The 20846-nt window shown below is 48.3% G+C and overlaps 1 protein-coding gene across 10 annotated transcripts in view; it reads left to right on the plus strand.

The window, feature by feature from the left end:
• Positions 1-20846, plus strand: part of PIP5K1C (phosphatidylinositol-4-phosphate 5-kinase type 1 gamma) — a 74820-nt gene that overhangs the window by 47924 nt on the left and 6050 nt on the right. For 2 of the 10 annotated variants that reach the window (XM_073324532.1, XM_073324535.1), the window contains exons 6-18: positions 1507-1659; positions 4134-4433; positions 5112-5317; positions 6998-7081; positions 7592-7640; positions 9485-9569; positions 10524-10685; positions 12618-12759; positions 13033-13065; positions 15416-15520; positions 15933-16065; positions 17967-18041; positions 20359-20846. In XM_073324532.1, coding sequence (XP_073180633.1) covers positions 1507-1659; positions 4134-4433; positions 5112-5317; positions 6998-7081; positions 7592-7640; positions 9485-9569; positions 10524-10685; positions 12618-12759; positions 13033-13065; positions 15416-15520; positions 15933-16065; positions 17967-18041; positions 20359-20625 — 1794 coding nt within the window. In that variant the 3' untranslated portion in view covers positions 20626-20846. The other 8 variants (XM_073324533.1, XM_073324538.1, XM_073324536.1 and 5 more) reach the window with 8 other exon arrangements.

The following is a 20846-nucleotide window of genomic DNA, read 5'->3' on the forward strand; positions in this document are numbered from 1 at the left end:
GTGCTGTAGCACCATAGTGTAGCTGCCTCCCACTGTGAGAAAGGGGTTTTCCCATCGCTGTAGTTAATTCACCTCTCCGGGAGGGGTAGCTAGGGGGTGGGAGAATTCTTCCATCTACCTAGTCGTGCCCGCACTAGGGGATAGGTCGGCATAACTGCAATGTCCTTTGTGAACTTTTCCTACCCCTGAGCAACGTCAGTTTAAAACTGAAGTGTAGGTCAGGCCTCAGTTAAAGTTGACTCCTGTGTGTAAGTGGTTGCACCTCATCTTGCTGATAGCGAGGCAGGAGTTTGTTGGAGGCAGGAGCAGATCGTCTTAAGAAGGTGCCATTTTTATGTAACCGCTTTGCCCATATCTGCAGTTAGTCAGAAATGAGGACTGAAAACATACCAACAGAAATGAGCCTGTATGATGGGGCTGCTTGACAACAACAGAAATCCCCATCTGTGCCATCTGGGATAATGCCTGCTGATTTGATAGTGGTTACAAACTTGGGGGAGGGAGAGATCCTGCCTGAATTCCAAAGGTGTCAGATCTGATTTGCAGCCACTGCTTCCCCTTTCTCTGGCCCACTATGGCAGTGAATGCCTTTTAATTATGCATGAGATAATTAAGTTAATAAAGTCTTGGATAGTTAATCCATGCAGTGCTGTAAGCTGTTTTCAGCATGTAATGATAGCATTTAATTTATTGCTCTGATTATGTCCCCTCTGCCTTACCTTCTTCAAATATCAGCTCCTACATAATGTTGCCCTAACCCCTTTTGTCTGACATATGCAAATGTTTTTGGACATTTGCATTTGTATCCACACAACACCTCTGCCTCCCTGCTCTGGGAACTTGCTGTTCAGATTTCTAGTCCCTGCTCTGTGCTCCAGGATTGGGTTCTGAATACAGGGAAGCATAATTACCACATGCCTACTGATACGCGAGTTTTCTGGGGGTGGTTTCCCACCTCTTTTAGTTGCTGCACTGAGGGTGTGAGGGACGCCTCTGCAAACCATGTATCTCTAATGTTTGAGCACATGGGAGAGCTCTAGTCTTGGGAACAGGCAGTGCGTTTTGTTCCTCTCTGGAACTGAGACATGCAGAACGCTGAACAAGCTGGCTTGTCTCTTTAAATCTGATCTTTCTGTCTGCGCGCACCCTAACACACTGAGGGAAAGAACCTTATGTGGTGGTGGTACAGGGCACAAAACATAAAAAGATTTTATGTTATGCAGCCTGGGTGTTACTGAGGGCAGGCAGATTAGCTTCACTCTGTGAGCAGTCAGGGCACTCTGGACTGTAGTATATGCATCTCTTTGTAAGCTGTCTTCCTCCCAATCCACTGTGAGATTAACTCCAGTTTAAGGTTCACAATTTCTGTACTGCTTAATATCCCAGACCTATTGGTCTAGATTCCATGGGGTGGTGCCTTAGGAATGTCTTGTAGATGTATTATTCTGATCCTAGTTTATCATGTGGTGTATGAATGACATCTTATTTTTTTTCTTTCATTCCTAGTATTCATTATGTAACGAGCCTCTGATCGAGCTGTCGAATCCTGGTGCCAGCGGCTCCCTCTTCTATGTCACCAGTGATGACGAGTTCATCATAAAAACTGTGATGCACAAGGAAGCGGAATTCTTACAGAAACTTCTCCCTGGCTACTACATGGTGGGTATCAGGACATTGGTTTGTGGGAGAAATGTACAGCTTGCCTGTCCACAGCACCACAAAGGGTGGTGTTTTGGTAACCTAGCAGGGCTTCCTTTGCCCGCCTTCCCAGCACACATGACAAAATGAACAGCCTATTGTGAAGCCTGATGTGGAAACAAAATTCAACCCACTTAAAACCTGGAGATAGCTGAGCAATGTCCTGACAAGTGTTTGCACCCTCCTCCAGCTTTACTGCTGTTGTATCCCAGGATAGCAGATTATCATGCCTTAACTGTTGGAGGCCTTAAGGAATGAAACTTTCTCCTCCCCTTTGTCTCCTATCAGATGTTCTTAGGTTTGTGAAGGCAGCTGTGTGGCAGAGTGGGTGTGTTTATTGCCCTGCTATTGTGTAGCACCCAAGCATGTTTGTTTCTGGAGTACCCATCCCTACTATTTCCTGAATTTCCCTTGTGTGTGCGCCGCTTAATAGTGATCTGCTCAGCAATCTATTATCTTGGGTCCCTGCCATCGAAAGGCCCTGGTACCAGTCTGTCAGCTGAAGCCTTTGCCTGTATCAGCCCATGGCTGCAGCTTGGTATTTTCTAACCTACCCCAAACTGTGGGCTGCTCTACAGTGCAGCAGCATGGTGGGTTAGCATGGCAGTGCACTGGGGCTCAGCAGAGGCTTTCCAGGAGGAGAAAATAAGAACCAGAATAGGAGCCCACTGTAGCAGGGAAGGTGGGTCCCCCCAGTGGCAGGAAGTGTCTCCTCCTACACAGATGCATCTTAAGGTCCAATTCCAGATAAAAAACTGTGTTCAAAGAACCTGAAGCCTGCAAAGGGGAAGCACTGTGCTATGGAAATGCCAGAGCTAAGGTTACCTACACAACCTTCACTCTGCCCTTTGTACGTGTGCATCGTACTAGTCTTTAATTACCTGATGAGCTGTTTTCCTCAGGTCCCTGCCTCACTCAGAGCACTGGTCTGGGACTGGAGAGATCTGAATTCTATTTCTGGCTATCCCACTGGCTTGCCGGGTGAGCTTGGCCAAGTCATTTCTGCTCTCAGTGCTTCAGTTTCCCCTTATGTAAAAAGGATGTGATGATACTTACCTCCCTTTGTAAAGTGCTTTGAGAGTTACAGAAGAAAGGAGCTGGATAAGAGCTAGGAATTATTATTCAGAAGCACTTCAGGCACCTAGGCTCCAGAGTGTAACTGAAAGTCAGTGGCTCACTTTTGAAAATGGGATTTAAACAGCTACATCACTTAAGAGCTTTTGAAAATTTTACTCCCTGTAGGGAGTAAAACCTGCTAGGCAAGGCTCCTAGGATTAGGACATCTCAAATGAAAGTAGTAACTAGACTCTTCTTGTCCCAGGAGCTTTAGATGGTTGGATAATAAAAATAATTATAGAGGATCAAACACGACTTCTCGCCCTGTTGTAAAGCGCTTGTGCTGTTGTCCGATATGTTGTAAAGTTACACTATGCTAATTGCTACGAGGGTCTCCCTGCTGCTGTCAGAAACTCCTCTGAGGTGTAAAATGACCTGAGACAGACAAGACACCGGGACGGTTGGTGCTGAGTTGCTCTAACTCTGGAAAGTGGAGTTCTGCTTTCAGCTGCTGGCTGGGAGTGGTGGCTTTGTGTACGGCACTACATCGACTGATACGCTCATAAAGAAAACTCACTCATGGGTCTAGTTAGAAAAGATGAGATGAAGGGCATTAAATTTTCATACACTTGCTGTGCTTCTGCTTTCCTTTGTTTTGAAATCTGGCAGGTTCATCTCTTCTCTCATATAGCTCTTTTTGTTTCCTTTTAAAAACCTCCCAGCGCTGAACAAGCAAGCTGCGTTTGTGATATCGTTCCTAATAACATGATTGCCTAAAATGGGCCTGACGTTGGGGTGGGTTAACTGATCTCTCTGGCAGACTGTTTTATAAATTGACTTTGTTAAAGGTAAGCTGAGATGATAGTATATCCTTCTGGAGAGGCTTCATAGAGATGTTGTAATACATGTTATGCCATTGGTTTGTTCTGAGCTAGGAACAGTTCATAGTTGTAAGGTCTCCAATTGGATGAGGATATCTGATATTTTAAAACTTTAAATTGCCACTAACTAGTTGGGGGGTTTTTTGGGGGTGGGGGGTATGATTAGGTTTCCCTTTCCTTAGCTGCAGTTTGTGGGGAAATCTGTCAGAGAGATGTGCAAAATGTTGTTTTCTATAGGTAAGTCAAGGCATAGCAGTCTTTCCATTTGTAAAGCCAGATCCTAGATGGAGCCATTCAAATGGTTAGTTGAAGTTTGTTTGGGGTCTTTCTCCTGCAAAGCTGTCAAGGTAAAAATAAATTCTGGATGCGCAAATGCTAATCTGTGAACCCTTCCCAAAGCCAATCTGATCTTGGGTTCTGCACTAAACAAAGCGGAAGTCGTTTTTTCACAAAGGCTCTTTCTAACCTCCCCCTTCTGCCTTCCTTGCCCCACTGCAGAACCTGAACCAGAACCCACGGACCTTGCTGCCAAAGTTCTATGGACTGTACTGCGTTCAGTCGGGAGGCAAGAACATTCGGGTGGTGGTGATGAACAATATCCTGCCCCGGGTGGTGAAAATGCACCTGAAATTTGACCTGAAAGGTTCGACCTACAAACGCCGGGCATCCAAGAAGGAGAAAGAGAAATCCAGCCCCACTTTCAAGGACCTGGACTTCATGCAGGACATGCCAGAAGGCCTAATGCTGGACACAGACACCTTCAGTGCACTGGTGAAAACACTTCAGCGAGACTGCTTGGTAAGGGCAAGGTAAACCTAGAAAGCTGGACTAACAAACTGTGGGTCTCTAGCTCTCAGGCAGCTGTAACCAAGATGGAGTGTCCTGTGCTTTTGTTAGCTCATTAATCTGTAAACCCAAAGCCAGCTGTCTCCATCCCGGTTCTCAGCTCACCCAAAAGCAGAGTGCAGTAGTTAAGTACTTTGCTAGTTTCAGAGAACATCCATTACGAAATGTCATAAAACCAAATGACACTTGGCTCCCAGGGACACAGCTTACCATATGCTGTGGAATTCTTGGTTTTTCCTATCACATTTGTTCACTTATTCTCCAGTTCACACAATTCAGTCATCCAGAACGAGGTCATTGGGGTGAACGAGCTTCTGCTGTACAGTGTGCAACAGGTGACGAAGCAGAGCTGGCCCCTTGTAAACTCTTTGCCATCCTGCAACCCCCTTAAAAGACCAATGGCAAGGGTGTCTGAGATCCGTTAGACCAAGCCCAAAGTATGTTGAAACAAAGGGTGATTAACTCTAATGCTCTCTTATGCTGCTGCTAAGGAGTTGCTGGCATGAGTTTTGTGTAACCAAGATGGACTGTCCCACGCTTTTGGGTCTGCCTTTGAAGTAGCATGTGAGAACTTACTGGACTGACTGTCTTTTTGTCTGATTTGTTCTTGAACTCAATACTAACCTATAGGTGTTGGAAAGCTTTAAAATCATGGACTACAGCCTGCTGCTCGGGGTGCATAACATAGACCAGCAAGAACGGGAGCAGCAAACTGAGGGAGCCCAGAGCACGTCTGATGAGAAGCGTCCCGTTGGGCAGAAGGCACTTTACTCCACAGCCATGGAGTCCATCCAGGGTGGGGCTGCCCGGGGGGAGTCCATAGATACAGATGACACGTAGGTGAAAATGGTTCTCTTGTACTGCTGTAATGGGAGTGGGTGGAAGCAAAAAGCCAAAGTAGTAAATCCCTCAAGGTTGCCACCCTGTGCCGTTGGCTTGAGCTATCTGTGTGACCCATCTGCCTTAAGGAAAATGGAGCACAGCCGCTGATGTAGTGTAGCACGGAGTAGTTTGTTGTCATTCTGAAACACTTTATCAATTCCCATTTTGTTATTTACAATGGTCAGGACCATGAATTGCACCCCATCCAGTAGGTAACTGGGCCCTGAACCAGCCTGTAGGCACAGCACTGGTCTTGGGAGGAGAGATGGGGGCAGGCTTAGCTCAGGAGTGTGGTGATGCAGTGGGGCTACACACTATCCTAGCCCGTGGAGCTTGGAGTTCAGTTTCTGCTTGGGTCATGAGTCTGTCACTTGCTCCCTGTGGAATCCTAGCATGCCAGTGTGGTTTGAGGATTTGACTTGCTTCGCAGTACCCGGCCTCTGCTCAGGTGAGATCCAGGCGTTGGCATTTGGGGTTTGACGGGGAGGATTGGAAGTGCACAGGTGGAGCTGTGGGCGGCGGAAGCTTGCCCGGTGCTTGCTGCACTCTGCCTTATCTGTAGTTCTTGAGCCGCATGTGGCTCTTGCAGCATTTTGTGTTTATGGCTCGGTGGATTGGCCTTACTAACAAATTGTGGGGTTGCTGTGTTTGTCTGATGGCATCTGTGTGCTGAGAGACCAGCTGCTCCATTTTGAACAGTTAGGATTCTGCACAGTTAAAGAGCCAGGAAATACGTTGGTGTTTCCATTCTCTCAAATAACTCTTAATTCCAGTGGACAGCCTGATGTCCGCATGTCAGCTTACCATGTGCTGACACTAATTGTGCTGCAAATTCAAGATGGGTATTAATGGGTGGAGGTGGGGGGCAGTTTGAAAACAAACTTGTGCTTAAAGATTTGGGCCAAGCTTCTGCTTTTATAAGCACACAACTCCCACTGACTGCATCCAGGGCTTATGCTATCTGTATTGGTGAGCAGTCTGGCCCTTACAATATAATAGGGGTTTCTACCCTAGGGTTCTCAAAGCGTTTTGCCTGAAAAGAGCATCCTAAGATTTACCTCCCCACTGCTGTAGGGAGCAGCTGGTGTGGGTGGGTGTGGTGGGAGCTAACACCCTGTCTTGATGTCCGAATGTATATTTTTGGGAGAAGGGGATGTTTGCCCGGATGCCTCCTTGAAGTGCCACAGGTGTCTTAATGTCCTCCTAGGCTGCCATGGCAGAAAGCTGTTAGCTTAGTGTGTCTGAAGGGCGCATTTCACGTGCGGCACTGCAGCCGGTTCTTTACCTCTAGCTTCTGAACATGAACCCATGTCCTACCGTAGGACAGGAACCCTGGGGTGCTCTGACCCAGGTAGGAGAAAGCAGTCACCTGAATCATAATAAACCTTAGCACTGTATATGGTCAAGTGCTGTACAGAAGTTGACTCGTAGAACCCCACCTTCCATTCAGTCAGAAAAGTACACAACTCCACAGGTACTGTATCTTATAATGAAAGCTGTTGCACCAGAGTCAACCTGATTACCAGGGGGACAATCTTGTGGTTAATGTGAATATCTGTCTTTCCTCTCTGACATACAGCACAAGTATCCTAGGGCATCTCTGTCTTAGTGTGACAATGTTTTCTTTTCTTCAGAATGGGAGGAATCCCAGCCGTGAATGGCAAAGGAGAGCACCTCCTGCTTCACGTAGGAATAATAGATATCCTTCAGTCCTACAGGTAAGGGGGCTTGAGCATCCTCTGACCTCTGAGCGTCTATAAAACCTGGTTTTAATACTGTATGGAGAAAGATTAAAGCCTGCCTTTGAGACGACGGTCTGCAAGAGCAAGTTTCCCAATCTGACTCACATTTATCAATGCATATTTGAAAGCTGTGAGTTTTTATCTTGCTAATTTTGAAGATTTATATCAGCCAGTGGTGCTGAATCTGCTTTTCGTAAAGAAAAGTCTCCCCTTTCTGGAGGGGTAGTACAGTGTGTAGGGGAGTGGTTCTTGTGCTCCTCCCACCTCCAATATTTCCAGGGAGTCTTGACCTTCCAGCTGCTGAGACCTAGAAATCTCCGCTTCAGAGGCATCAGCGCAGCTGTCTTGGAGAGAGGAAAGCTATGCTCTGAGAATGGGAAGGAATATTAGCAGCTGACTGTCCTCTGCTGTGGGAGGGTGTGAAAGGTGGTCTGGCCAGGGCGAGGAGGGCAAACCTGTGTCCAACACACTCTCTCTCAAAATTAGGTTCATCAAGAAGCTAGAACACACTTGGAAGGCCCTTGTCCATGATGGGGTGAGTATTCAACACACACAGCCTTGTGTGAGAAATGCTGTCAGCAAGCTGTGGTCTGCAGGGTTACTTACTTTGCCTTCTTGCATTCAGTTTGGTGCCATTTACTTTGCTGTTCGTAGTCTCTCGGCGGGTACAACTGAAATCCAACGGACAGGAGGAATTCTTCATGCCTGTAGGCTTGTGGCAGTAGAGTGGCACTTCCATCCAAGTTCCCTTAGCTTGGCCCACTTCCTCAAATGTTTAGCTGTCACACTACAGGCTTCTGTCCTCTGTCTCTCTGTTGCACTAGGGACCTTTGTACTAGCACAGAGCACTGGGTGTGATACATTTGTGTTTTCACTTGGGTGAATTATCTACCAACGAGGAGTCACCGTCTACCTGTTCTCCTCTGATATTCCAGTGTGTTCCACAGCAGCAAACTGTGCTGCTACGAAATTGACTTCAGGTGGGACTTGCTCATCAGAAACACACGTACTTCTATAAAATGCCTTTGCCTCATTTACAGAAGCTGATGGTTACGGAGGCAGAGTAGAACATCAAAGCTGTCGAAGACCATTTCAGCTTTAGTACGTGAAATGAACTGCACAGTACAACTAAAATGCAGTGATGCTGTATTGCTGAATTTTGGTGACCATGTCCAAGTGTGCTTTGAACATCAACAAACAAAGCCGGGGGACTCTCTTGTATGAAATCAGGCCATTTGCTTCCTCCAAAAGTCTAGGTGCCCTCTAAGCAGCAGAATCACCAGCCCAGCATAATACACTGAGAACCTCATCAAAATGCCGTCAAATCGAAGGACATGCTCCAAGCGTATTTATAGTGTTAAAATGGAAAGGCTTACCTGGGAGCTAAACTGGGAGGAGTGGTAGATACGCTGGAGGGGAGGGATAGGGTACAGAAGGACCTAGACAAATTGGAGGATTGGGCCAAAAGAAATCTGATGAGGTTCAATAAGGATAAGTGCAGGGTCCTGCACTTAGGACGGAAGAACCCAATGCACAGCTACAGACTAGGGACCGAATGGCTAGGCAGCAGTTCTGCGGAAAAGGACCTAGGGGTGACAGTGGACGAGAAGCTGGATATGAGTCAGCAGTGTGCCCTTGTTGCCAAGAAGGCCAATGGCATTTTGGGATGTATAAGTAGGGGCATAGCGAGCAGATCGAGGGACGTGATCGTTCCCCTCTATTCGACATTGGTGAGGCCTCATCTGGAGTACTGTGTCCAGTTTTGGGCCCCACACTTCAAGAAGGATGTGGATAAATTGGAGAGAGTCCAGCGAAGGGCAACAAAAATGATTAGGGGACTGGAACACATGAGTTATGAGGAGAGGCTGAGGGAGCTGGGCTTGTTTAGCCTGCAGAAGAGAAGAATGAGGGGGGATTTGATAGCTGCTTTCAGCTACCTGAAAGGGGGTTCCAAAGAGGATGGCTCTAGACTGTTCTCAATGGTAGCAGATGACAGAACGAGGAGTAATGGTCTCAAGTTGCAGTGGGGGAGGTTTAGATTGGATATTAGGAAAAACTTTTTCAGTAAGAGGGTGGTGAAACACTGGAATGCGTTACCTAGGGAGGTGGTAGAATCTCCTTCCTTAGAGGTTTTTAAGGTCAGGCTTGACAAAGCCCTGGTTGGGATGATTTAACTGAGAATTGGTCCTGCTTTGAGCAGGGGGTTGGACTAGATGACCTTCTGGGGTCCCTTCCAACCCTGATATTCTATGATTCTACCTGAAATGATCTGCTTAAGGTGCTGTCAACATTAAATGTTGGAATAAAGAAGACTCACTGGGCACTGCTGATAAGGCGATGGTTTTTAAGCATAATGTTGATCACCTATCTTGTTTGTAGGACACGGTGTCAGTGCACAGACCCAGCTTTTATGCAGAGAGATTCTTCAAATTCATGACCAACACAGTGTTCCGAAAGAATTCCTGTAAGTGTATGCAGACTCACTATTCTGAGGCACCCGCTGGACCACCTCCCTTTGAGATGGGCAGGAAGCCTCCCCTACCCCATGTCCCCTGACCCTGCTAGGAGGGAAGACCTTGACTGCATGCTCTACCATACTAACGTAGCCCTGCTGCATCCCCCCAGTTGATCTCCCTGCTCCCACTCCTTTGCATTTGTTAAAAGTTTTAAAAGCATGAGTGATTTGAGTTCTCCCGACACCTGTATGTATAATCACCTTTGCCTAGTTCTCTTGGTGCCCTTGTGTCAGTGTAAAGGTCAGTGGTTCTCAAACATTTGTACTGGTGACCACTTTCCATAGCAAGCCTTGGCGTGTGACCCCCACCCCCCTTATAAATGAAAGACACTTTTTTATATATTTAACACCATTATAAATGCTGGAGGCAAAGTGGGGGTTGGGGTGGTGGCTGATATCTCGTGACCCACCATGTAATAACCTTGTGACTCCCTGAGGGGTCCCGACCCCCAGTTGGAGAACTGGTATAGAGTTCTTAAAGCAGGTATGTAGGAATCAGAGAATGCCATGCCTCAAGACATCAGTGAGAGCACATGACTGGCAAATGCTTGCCAAGAGGAACTCGTTTTTCTCCTGTCAGCCTTCCTTATGTGAGCTAACTATGTGGGGAAATTGGGCTCTCCCCACAGCAGTCCAAGCCTAAGCTAGGAAATTGCATTGGCGAGGAAGCTGGAGCTCACTGCAGTTTGGAGCTGACCAAACTTCCTAACCGAAGTGCCTGATTCAGAGCTGGAAGCTCTTTAGGCAAACAGTATCAACAGCCCACAGCTAGGCCTTCCTGGAGACGGAGTCCTTCTGTTGCTGAGTTATGGGGATGTTCATCCAAGGGGTGGGATGGTTTCTCTAGTATCTAGTCAGTGAGTGTGGCTCGTGGTGTCATCTCCTTAACTCTTCTGACTGCAGCTCTGAAATCGTCTCCATCCAAGAAGGGACGTAGTGCCTTGTTAGCTGTCAAGATGCCTGGTCCAACAGCTGCGTTTTCAGCTAGCCAGATCCCCTCGGAGAAAGATGAAGCCCAGTATGATCTCCGAGCCGCCAGGAGTTACCCCACGTTGGATGATGAAGGTAACGGTTGTGGTGGGTTTGGCTGCCCTGTGGCGATTCTCTCCCACTAGGTGTGTAGCTGTTCCTTAGCATCCTCCCCTGTACTTTCAGTTTCCCCCACTGTGCACCAAGTATGCAACTGGATCAACAGCTCTTCATTCCATTTCTTGCTTTGCTTTGCAGGTGCTAAACTTGCCTTCCCCCCTGTCCTGGTTAACAGAATATTGCTCTGGCATGGTATTAGGGAACTCGTATATGGTTAAGCAGCGCTAGCAGCTTTGAAGAGGGTGAAGTCCCTTCCCTGCACTTCTGGAGAGAGCCAGCACCTTAGGGGTTCTGTGTAAAAATGGTCACTGACGTCACTGCTGCAAGGTGCCCACTGCCAGTTGGCACTCGCAGTGATGACAGGGACAGTCCAGACACCATGGAAACACTATTGGCTTGTTGACCATCTCGCTGTTAGTGAGAAGAGAATTGGGGATACGTGGGGATGTGGAACCCAATTATGTTGGTGCTCAGGTACCACTGTACAGTACAAGACTTGAACTTTGCCAGGAGAAAGCTGGGTCTGATTCTCCACAGCCCTGCATCACTTACATCTGTACTATCTTTACCAGTTCTGAATGGTAAAAGGCAGTAGCCAGTTGGACCCATAGATGTGGCATCTTTACAGCGTAGTTGGGTGAAACACTGAGGGCTCCATTCATTGTCTGAGCACATGTGGGTATTGATCTGACAGGCTCTGTACTGGTGGAGTTGGGAGTGAAGCTCCATGGTAGGGCTGTTCTGAGGAAATCTGCTGAGCCCTCACCTAGCTCAAGCCAGCACTGTTAGTCACTTTTATGACCACCCTCAAACACCTCCTCAGGTGCACAGCATTCAAGACTGCCCGCTACCCGTGGGGTGTGGATCCAGTGGTGGTGCAGGGATAAGGAGGTTTTAGTACCGTTATACAAGGGACTGGAGAGACCTCACCTGGAATACTGTGTGCAGCTCTGGTCTCCATGTTTAAGAAGGATGAATTCAAACTGGAACAGGTACAGAGAAGGGCTACTAGGATGATCCGAGGAATGGAAAACTTGTCTTATGAAAGGAGACTCAAGGAGCTTGGCTTGTTTAGCCTAACTAAAAGAAGGTTGAGGGGAGATGTGATTGCTCTCTATAAATATATTAGAGGGATAAATACCGGAGAGGGAGAGGAATTATTTAAGCTCAGTACCAATGTGGACACAAGAACAAATGGATATAAACTGGCCACCAGGAAATTTAGACTAGAAATTAAGACGAAGGTTTCTAACCATCAGAGGAGTGAAGTTTTGGAACAGCCTTCCAAGGGAAGCAGTGGGGGCAAAAGATCTATCTGGCTTTAAGATTAAACTCGATAACTTTATGGAGGAGATGGTATGATGGAATAACATGGTTTTGGTAATTAAATATTCATGGTAAATAGGCCCAATGGCCTGTGATGGGATATTAGATGGGGTGGGATCAGAGTTACCCAGGAAAGAATTTTCTGTAGTATCTGGCTGATGAATCTTGCCCATATGCTCAGGGTTTAGCTGATCGCCATATTTGGGGTCGGGAAGGAATTTTCCTCCAGGGCAGATTGGAAGAGGCCCTGGAGGTTTTTCGCCTTCCTCTGTAGCATGGGGCATGGGTCACTTGCTGAAGAATTCTCTGCTCCTTGAAGTCTTTAAACTACGATTTGAGGACTTCAATAGCACAGATATAGGTGTGAGGTTTTTTGCAGGAGTGGTGGGTGAAATTCTGTGGCCTGCATTGTGCAGGAGGTCAGACTAGGTGATCATAATGGTCCCTTCTCACCTAAATATCTATGAATCTATGACTGACATGGCTTCAGCAGCTGGCTGGAGACCGGCCAGTGTTGCTTGTATTTAACTCATTCAGCCTGTTCTTTTCCTGTCGTCTTTCTGCTCTTGGTCTTCGGCATAGCAGGAAGGCCAGACCTGCTACCCTGCACTCCTCCTTCCTTCGAAGAAGCAACCACAGCCTCCATAGCAACGACACTCTCTTCAACGTCACTTTCTGTTCCTGAGCGGTCTCCCTCGGAGACCTCTGAGCAGCCCAGGTACAGGTAAGGACAGTGTTCTTAATCTGGTTATCCTGGAGTCCGACTGGGGTTAGCCTCTGCCCTACAAATCAGCAGTGTGTGCTGTGCTCTGCCATGGAGTGCTACCAGCTGATTTTAATTAAACCCCTCCCGGGAGTGAGGAACATGCTTTTGGGATTCATTATTGCTGTCAAGTAGAACAGCCCTCTCAGGGACGGCGTGGTTGTTGTGGCGTTTGTTTTTTGTTTTTTTTAAATCGCCACTCAGATAAACTTGGTTTTTGGTTTGTCTCCGCAGGAGGCGTGCACACTCCCCAGGGCAGGATGGCAGGTAAGACATCCTTTCATGCTCTAGAAATTGGTGTCCAGAAATCCCCTTCAGCTGACTGGGCTGAGTAAAAGCAACCACAGTGCCAAGGCCTGCACGCCACTTCAGGCCTATTTTGAGGGCTTAAGTGGGATTTCAGTGGTGCCTAGGCTTTGTGCTGGGCCCCTTCTGCAGAGACGGGTGAATTTCTCCCTCTGTAACATTAAATAATAATAGTCCCCAGCTCTTATCTACCAATTCTCATCAGTAGATCTCCAAGCACTTTACAACGGCACCTAAAAACTGACAACCCGGAGGGAAACGCTTTTGAAAACGTGGACCCTTACCTCTGTGCCTCAGTTTTCCCACCTGTGGAACTGATGCCTAATTACATTATTCATAAAGGGGCTGAGGCTTAATGTTTGCATGGAAAGCCCTTTGAGATCCTCTAAAAGTGCTGCAAGTACACATTTATTAATACATGAATCTACGTGAATTTAAAATACTTGCTCAGAAAACAAAAGGGACCGTACCCAGTTTGTTGAGGTTCTGTGTGCTGTATCTGGAGAATTCCCTCTGGGATTTTTAAAGAGCCATCGCTATAAGAAACTGCAAAGCTCCCAAGCTGAGTCCCATAGAACTGTATGAGAGCTCCCCCTGCTGGCTATGCAGTGTGCACAAGCACTGTCAAATGAGCAAACGAGGGGAGTTTGCGATATCTTTAGGTATCTCTTACAAACCCAGGACACTGTAAATAAGTCTCTCTTCCCCAGCTGATTGTGTCCTCCACTTAGCAAACATTGACCCCTCGCATGAAGACCATCGAACGAATAATCTATTCTAAGGCCATGTCTAGTCTTCAGGGACTATTGCAGCATAGCTATGCCAGCATAAATCTGTAGTGTAGATGCAGCCTGTAGCAACAGAAGGGGCGTTTCCATCAAAGTGGGACCACCTCCTCCCCAAGTGGTGGTAGCTAAATCAGGGGAAAGCATTCTTCCATGGACCTAGCTGCAGCTACACCATAGCTTATGCTCAAATAAATTGGTTAGTCTCTAAGGTGCCACAAGTACTCCTTTTCTTTTTGCGAATACAGACTAACACGGCCGTTACTCTGAAACCATAGCTTTGGTGCTCATGGCTGTGTGTAGGGAGGGGACGTTTATTTGTTTCAGTTTTTCTCCACACCCCTGAGCGGTGTAGCTATGTGTCAACCAGGCCTAAGCCTCTCTAAAATAAGCCGTCCCTTTAAATAATATTATGAACTGGATGAAACCTCATTATGGGTTGAGTTAAAACCTTATTGAGATTGATAGGTGTGAGTGCATCCTTCAATTAACATATCTGTAAGGATAAGCCCACACCTAGGACAAAAAGAGTGTGTGAATCCCCCAGGAGGTTTTTGCTGGTGTTTTGTGGGGCAGGGGAAAGCAGAACACTGGGTACCAGAGAAACACAGACAGCAGGAAGGAGCAGCTGAAAGTACCGTGTCTGACCCTGGAAGAAACTTGGGCAGAGGGATTTGGATCAGGGGTGCAGGCTGAAAAGAATGTTCTTGGTGCTGTGTGCAAAAGAAACTGTTTCCTGGTATTTGATTTCTTCTGTGTTCAGAGACACAGGACTTTATATATTCTCTGCAAAGAAACACCTGACTATCACCAATTGCTGTTCCCAACTGGAATGTCCCCATCGCCCCACACTGTGACTAGCCACTTGGATTGAAAAGGAGCAGTGGTACCATAATAATGAAATGGCAGACAATCCACAGAGACACAGCTCTCCCTTGGGTTACACGTGTATAATCTAGTCTGGACTGCGTCATTCACCTTTAGTACCTGTGAACATCTTTGCATGGCAGGAAATACAGAAGTGGGCAAGGAGCTTCAGCACACCTGAGTCAGCTGTGCAGCTCTGCTTTTCTCACCTACAGCAGGCATCTAGCACCTGCTGCTAGCCATCCTGAGGTAAAGCAGGGTCTCCTGTTGTCAGCCGGCCTGTTCCAGCTAATCCCACTGCCCTGGTTCTCTCCTCCAGCTGCAGAACTTGGAGGGGATTGACCCTCTGGGCTGGAAAGTTAAGCTGTCGGAAACGGTTGTCCCAAGGACCAGACGCTAGGAGACTCTGACTGCAGGAGCTAATGTAGCTGTGTTATGCGTGTGCTGTGCAACTGCCCATGGGTGGTGTGCTGGCCACTTCTGTTGCAAAAGGCTGCCATTTGCCACATCCAGTCTAGCACTGCTGCAGTACGTGAGGCTATTGCTTTTCTGCCGTAAAGCAGACTTACAGTGCTGTGGTATTTGGAGACCCTGAGCGCTGGGGTGGAGGAGACCATGTGAAACAGAGCAGATAGGCTTGTGGACCTTTGGTTTTGCAGGTCACAGGAGGAGGTTCGGGTTGAAGAGGAGCTCCAGCAGATAACCGTAGAGCTGGAGAGCAAATGTGATGTTGAGATCATAGCTCCTGAGGAAGACGACACAGGGTAAGTGTCAATGTGGAAAAGACAGGAGTTGCTGTTGGTATTGGCCATGAAGAAACGCTAATTCCTGCCTCTAATCCCATGGCACTGCTGCTTCAGCGCAGCTCCTCCAGGTGCTGGCCAGCCTATGGCACTCCAGGGCCTGGAAGGGGCTGATGTCTCCATCTCAGCTTTGAGATGCATAAAGACTGATTTGCTCTGGGTACCAAACTTCCAAAAGCATAGGTGCCTCACCCAGGGTGCTGAGTGATTCTGCTTCTAACCCCACATTGATCTGCACCTTAGCACTGGGGAGCAGTGATGGTGTCCAGATTTGCAGTCTCCTGTCCCCTTCAGCTCTCCTGTAGTAAATCACATTAGCTCCATCCTTTTTTGATGGAGGAAACTGGACTCACGTTCTTTGCTTCTTACCCAGGGAGGCAGCCTCTTCAGCCTGTGCCATTGCAACAGCCACAGCCACAATTGAAGTGGAAACAGCCAGCCAGGCCTCGGAGCCAGCCAGCCAGGCTTCAGATGAAGATGATGTGCCAGTTGCAGACATATACTTCGTAAGATACTCTGTCTGCTTGGTCCATCTTACACACATAACGTGTTCAGGCAGCGCTGTAGCTAGATCTGAGATACCAAAGCAGCAGATGAAGGGAAATAGTCTAACCTGGGTAATGTATGTCCTGTGGATCTGAAACACGTGGCTGTCAGTCGCCCATGCACTCATTGGTTAGATGGAAAGGTTTTAAATCCCAGTAACTTGGTTTTACCCTTTGATAACTCAAACATAGCATGTGCTCAAGCACAGGAGATAGGTATGCATTGCTATTTCAATGTACATTGTAGACATGCCTGTCCACCACATGAGCGACTTTGCTACCTACATGCACACGTCTGACAGGCTTAAACAAGCCAGCTGTCCATATCTGGGACTCTGTCGCTTTGAACGTACAGTTACCCTGCAAGTTCTCTTTCCTCCCCACAGAGCAGAATTCATTGTTTCTCTCCCTGAAAAGATGAGGCTTCAGATCCTATTCTTTCCTCATAGCCTCCTGGAGACAGGACAGGATGTTACTGTGCTGGCTGACCTCAGAGGTCTGTGGTGAACTCTGATTTTTCCTTTCCCTGCAGGCAGATGCGTTAGATGGTGCAGTGGAAATCTAGTACTGAGGCAGGGAGTAAGTGAGGGGGTTGCCGGGTTGGCAGCAGAGCGTGGAGTATCTCTGAGCTGTATCCCTCCACCAGCTCTCGCAATGTCTGAGCACCTGCTGGAGACTTGAGAGAGAGGAGACTTCTAGCAACACGTACCTCCTCTCTGAACTACCAAAGGCCAGCAAGGAGAGGTTGAGGCAGACTGCCTGCTGACATCTTCAGCCTTGCGTTGATGCTAGTTTTGGCTGCAGTGGAGTTACAGTAGGGAAGAGCCATGCCCTGCAATTTGGCACTTCCATAGAAACAGAGATCACCCTAAAGTGGGTACCTCAAACATTGCGTATCCTAGAGCATTCGTGCATCATGTTGTGGCATTCCTTGTGCTCATGTGACTCCACTGCAGAATTGCTCATTCATTACTGAGTAATTTGGACAGCTCCAGGGAGCTGCAGGAGGAATTGGCTCAGTTTTAAAAGCTTGTCTGTTTTGGTTTTTTTTATGCATGCGATTCAAAATGCAAACAGCTTTCCCTAACATTTGCTGCTCTTTATTTGCCTGTGGATGGCAGTTGAGTGCGAGCTGCCTTCTGGTAACTTCCCTTCTCATTGGGAAGTGCCTTCTAGCAGGGTTCAACCCCGCATTCCCCCACCACCCAGCCATAGACAAGCCCACCTGCCTTTCTTAGGGATGCTGCCTGTTGGGATGGATGGGTTGGTGTGCTGTGCCTAGCAGTGTGCACAAATCGTGTAATCCATCATCAGCATTTCATAACTCATCTGAGCCCTCTGGCTTTGCGTTGCCATATGTAGTGTGCTGTGGTATGTCTCTCCAAACAACTGAGATGAAGGGAAATGCACCGAGTTTTAGTTCCCACTGGTTCTCACCTAGGAAAACTGCTTAAGTGGTAACTCAAGTGAGCAGCTGAGCATGATGCTGGTTCGGACTGGCTGCCCTGTCCAATAGCTAGCTGCATTCTGGGGGGAATCTGAAGGGATGCTTGGACCAGAGGAGAAGTTGCAAGGGAGCATAAACTCACCTTTGAGAAAGATCTGCTTTCCAGTGCTTAAAGCAGCAACAGAGGGGCATGGGGATGCACTTTATCTCCCTACTCACTGCAGGGGAATAGAGGCGCAGAGCAGCGTGGCTGGGCATGGGGCTCGGCTGTTCCCACGCATGGCTCCCTTGCCAGCTAATCCTTTCAGACCTGGAGATGCCCAGCCCCTTGGTTGCGTTCTCTTTCATCCTTTCTTTCACTTCATCCTTTCTCCTCTGTTTCCTTTCTCACCTCACTTGCCCTGGTGCCATCCAGTTCACGGATGGGAGGTACTGGATTTACTCTCCCCGCCAGCGCAGACTCCGAGCCGCCTCGTTTTCCTCTGGGACTGTAAGTGAACACGCTAGCACTCAAGGGAGCCAGGCTGCAGCTTTGAAACAGTGGGGTCAAGCAAAGGCCTAGCGGTTCCCTCTCTCCTAGATGCCCCAGGGACTAGTTCTGTTTTGTGGGGTGTCTGCACAGCAATTCAGGCTCCGCAGATAAAGGCTGCATGGCCAGCAAGCCCCTGGTTAGTTACCCTCTACAGCCTCTTTCCAAAGATCTCAGCTGGACCCAGGGTAATGGAGCTGACTGGGAGAGCGTCTCCCTCCTTCCTGCCCCCCTTTTTCTCGGCCAGTTATGAGATTGACTGAATTTAGCCAAGTGCTTTATCATTAATCCTTTGTGCCAGCATGTTTGGCAGCATCTGCCATTAACTTAAACATGGCCCTGTATTTACATGTCCTGCTGGGCCGAGTCCTCCTGGGAGCCATGTAGGCTGGAATGCCAAGGCTAGATTCCAGGAAGACATCACTCGGCCGGTATGAAGCTGAGGATAAAATTCAGCTACAAACATGGCCCTTTAGGACACTGGCTGATTTCCAGGTGTCTAACGTACTGACCAGTTTCTACAGCTTAGGGGCTCTAAGAGGGAAACTGCTGGGGACTCCAGCCTAGGGTGCAGTGCCTTCCCTGCCCTCAGCAGGCTGAGACCTTGGGAGTGTCACTTCACCTTTTCACTTGTTTTCCCCATTTATAAACTTGGGATAATTGTTCCCCTTCCAAGGCCTCTGTCCAAAGGGACTGTTTAATGGGTGCTGGTATTCCCAGCCCCTCCTCTGCCATGGTGCGAGGCTGGGGGCATTAAGCAGATGGGATGTAGGTGGCGAGCAATGTGCAGGCTGGGCCTGGCGAGATGGGGCGGGGAAGGAGTGAGAGAGTTGAGAGAGAATCGTTAACCTCTTCTCCCCCACACCCAGGATCTTGTAAACCCGCTTTGTCCCCCATTTATTAGGAAGTCCCAGCACCGAGGGGTTAACTCTAGCCCACACTCAGAATGCTTCTCCTCTGTCACCACACAGCACAGACCCATTTCTAAAGCAGCTGTCGCTAGACACCTGCCTCTGGTGCTCACGAAAGGCTTGGAAGGTGGGTGGTGGAGTTCAGGGCTCACTCAGCCAGAGCAGTAATTCTCAGCTATGGGGAGCAAAGGATCTGGAGCAGGGCGGGCTCTGCACAGTAGGAAGGGGCTCTGGGGGCTCTAGCACAGCATTTAAAGCTTCAGCTCTGGATTCTGGTACCCCCCCCCAGCGGCTCCTTGTTGGCACAACCTGCAGTTATCCTTGGAGTTCCGTGTCGTAGACCTCCCCGACCCCCAGTGCACCGAAGCTTGTCTGGCTGGTTGTAGCTGTATGTCGTAGACTCAGTGCCAACCCTGCTTCCTTTACCTTGTGCCTTCAGACACCACGGTGGGAAACCAAACTGATTGACGATGAAAGTGGCTCCCCCTTGAACTGTGTCTTGCCTTGCGTTCGACTGCAAGTCTCTCCCTGCTCGTCTGGAAGCAGAAGCACATTTCTGTTGCATTAATGCGGTTCTGGGGTAGCTAAGTCCCTGGATCCTTCCCCAAAACAATCCAGTTCTGTGTTGCCTCCTTTGTCATCCCCAGTCCCTGTTCTCCATTTCCCTGCTGTCTCCAATTGATGACTAACCAGCTCCTCTTCATGGTCCAACATGATCTAACCCTGCACTTCCACCGCCTTGCTTGGCACGTCAGCACAAGGGGGTTACAAATATTGTTGGCTTTGCCGTAAAAGCTCCCTTAACTTTAAAGTGACAGTATGACAGTAACATCCAACATAAGCAGATGCGACTGCAGCTGAAGGTGTGGGGAAAGGAATGGTCTTGTGGGTAAAATGCAGCATTGGGAGTCCAGAGATCTGGGGTCTAATTCCAGCTCTGCCACTGACCTGCTGTGGGACTTAGGCAAGTCACTTAGCTTTTTGTGCCCTGGTTCCCCATCTGTCATTGGGGCTGGTGCTGGACTTGCAGGGGCTTTGAGGCTTAATTAATGCCTTGAAAGCTCTTTGAGGTGCTCACACGGAAGGTGCCATGGAACTGGAAAGTGTTGCCCTCTGCCCTGCAGCTGAACAGAAATTTCCATTTTAGCAGCGCAACTAGCGGCTCTCCCAGACGTTGTTAGGGGCTAAGGTACGTATTGAGGATGAGGAAGGCTCCTTCACTGAAGTCTTGTTGTAAAATCAGTTCTTCCTCCGGGTGTACAGCTGTTCTTATTGTATTTTCCTGCTCTCTCTATTTTCTCCTTTTCTCTCCCTCGCTCCCTGCTCTGCCGCTGCTCTTCTTGCACTATCCCTGCCGACTCTGGCAGCCTACAGACGAGAGGAGTTGGGTTTACTCCCCTCTCCACTATAGCACTCAAGTCCACTCTGTCTCCGATGAGGAGAGTGATACAGTAAGTGTTCAAGAAAGCTTTGATGTGCACCCAGAGGGGCAAGCTCTGAACATGGGCTGCGGTGCCAGGATATGGTTTGGGGCTCTGGGGCTTGGCTTTAGCAGGGGTGGCACTCGCATGGCTGGGGTAGTCCTGCTGCATCTTAGATTGGCTCTTTGGCAGCAGGCAAGATCTGCTGTGTAGTCCGAAAGCAGGTTCACTTTGACGACACTACTGGTGATTCTGTTGAGTTGTTTCTAGTACAGTCAAACCTCATTGAGCCAGAGTCCTCAGATGTAAACTGTTCTGTTACCTGAGGGTACAAAGGGAGCATGGTTCTCTCGCTCTATATAGGGGACTTAGCAAAGTGTGAAGCTAACTGAAATCAGCACAGCCACCACCTGCTAACTCCTCCTCCTTGCCTC

Source organism: Lepidochelys kempii, chromosome 25, assembly GCF_965140265.1.
Source record: "Lepidochelys kempii isolate rLepKem1 chromosome 25, rLepKem1.hap2, whole genome shotgun sequence".
NCBI lineage: Eukaryota > Metazoa > Chordata > Testudines > Cheloniidae > Lepidochelys > Lepidochelys kempii.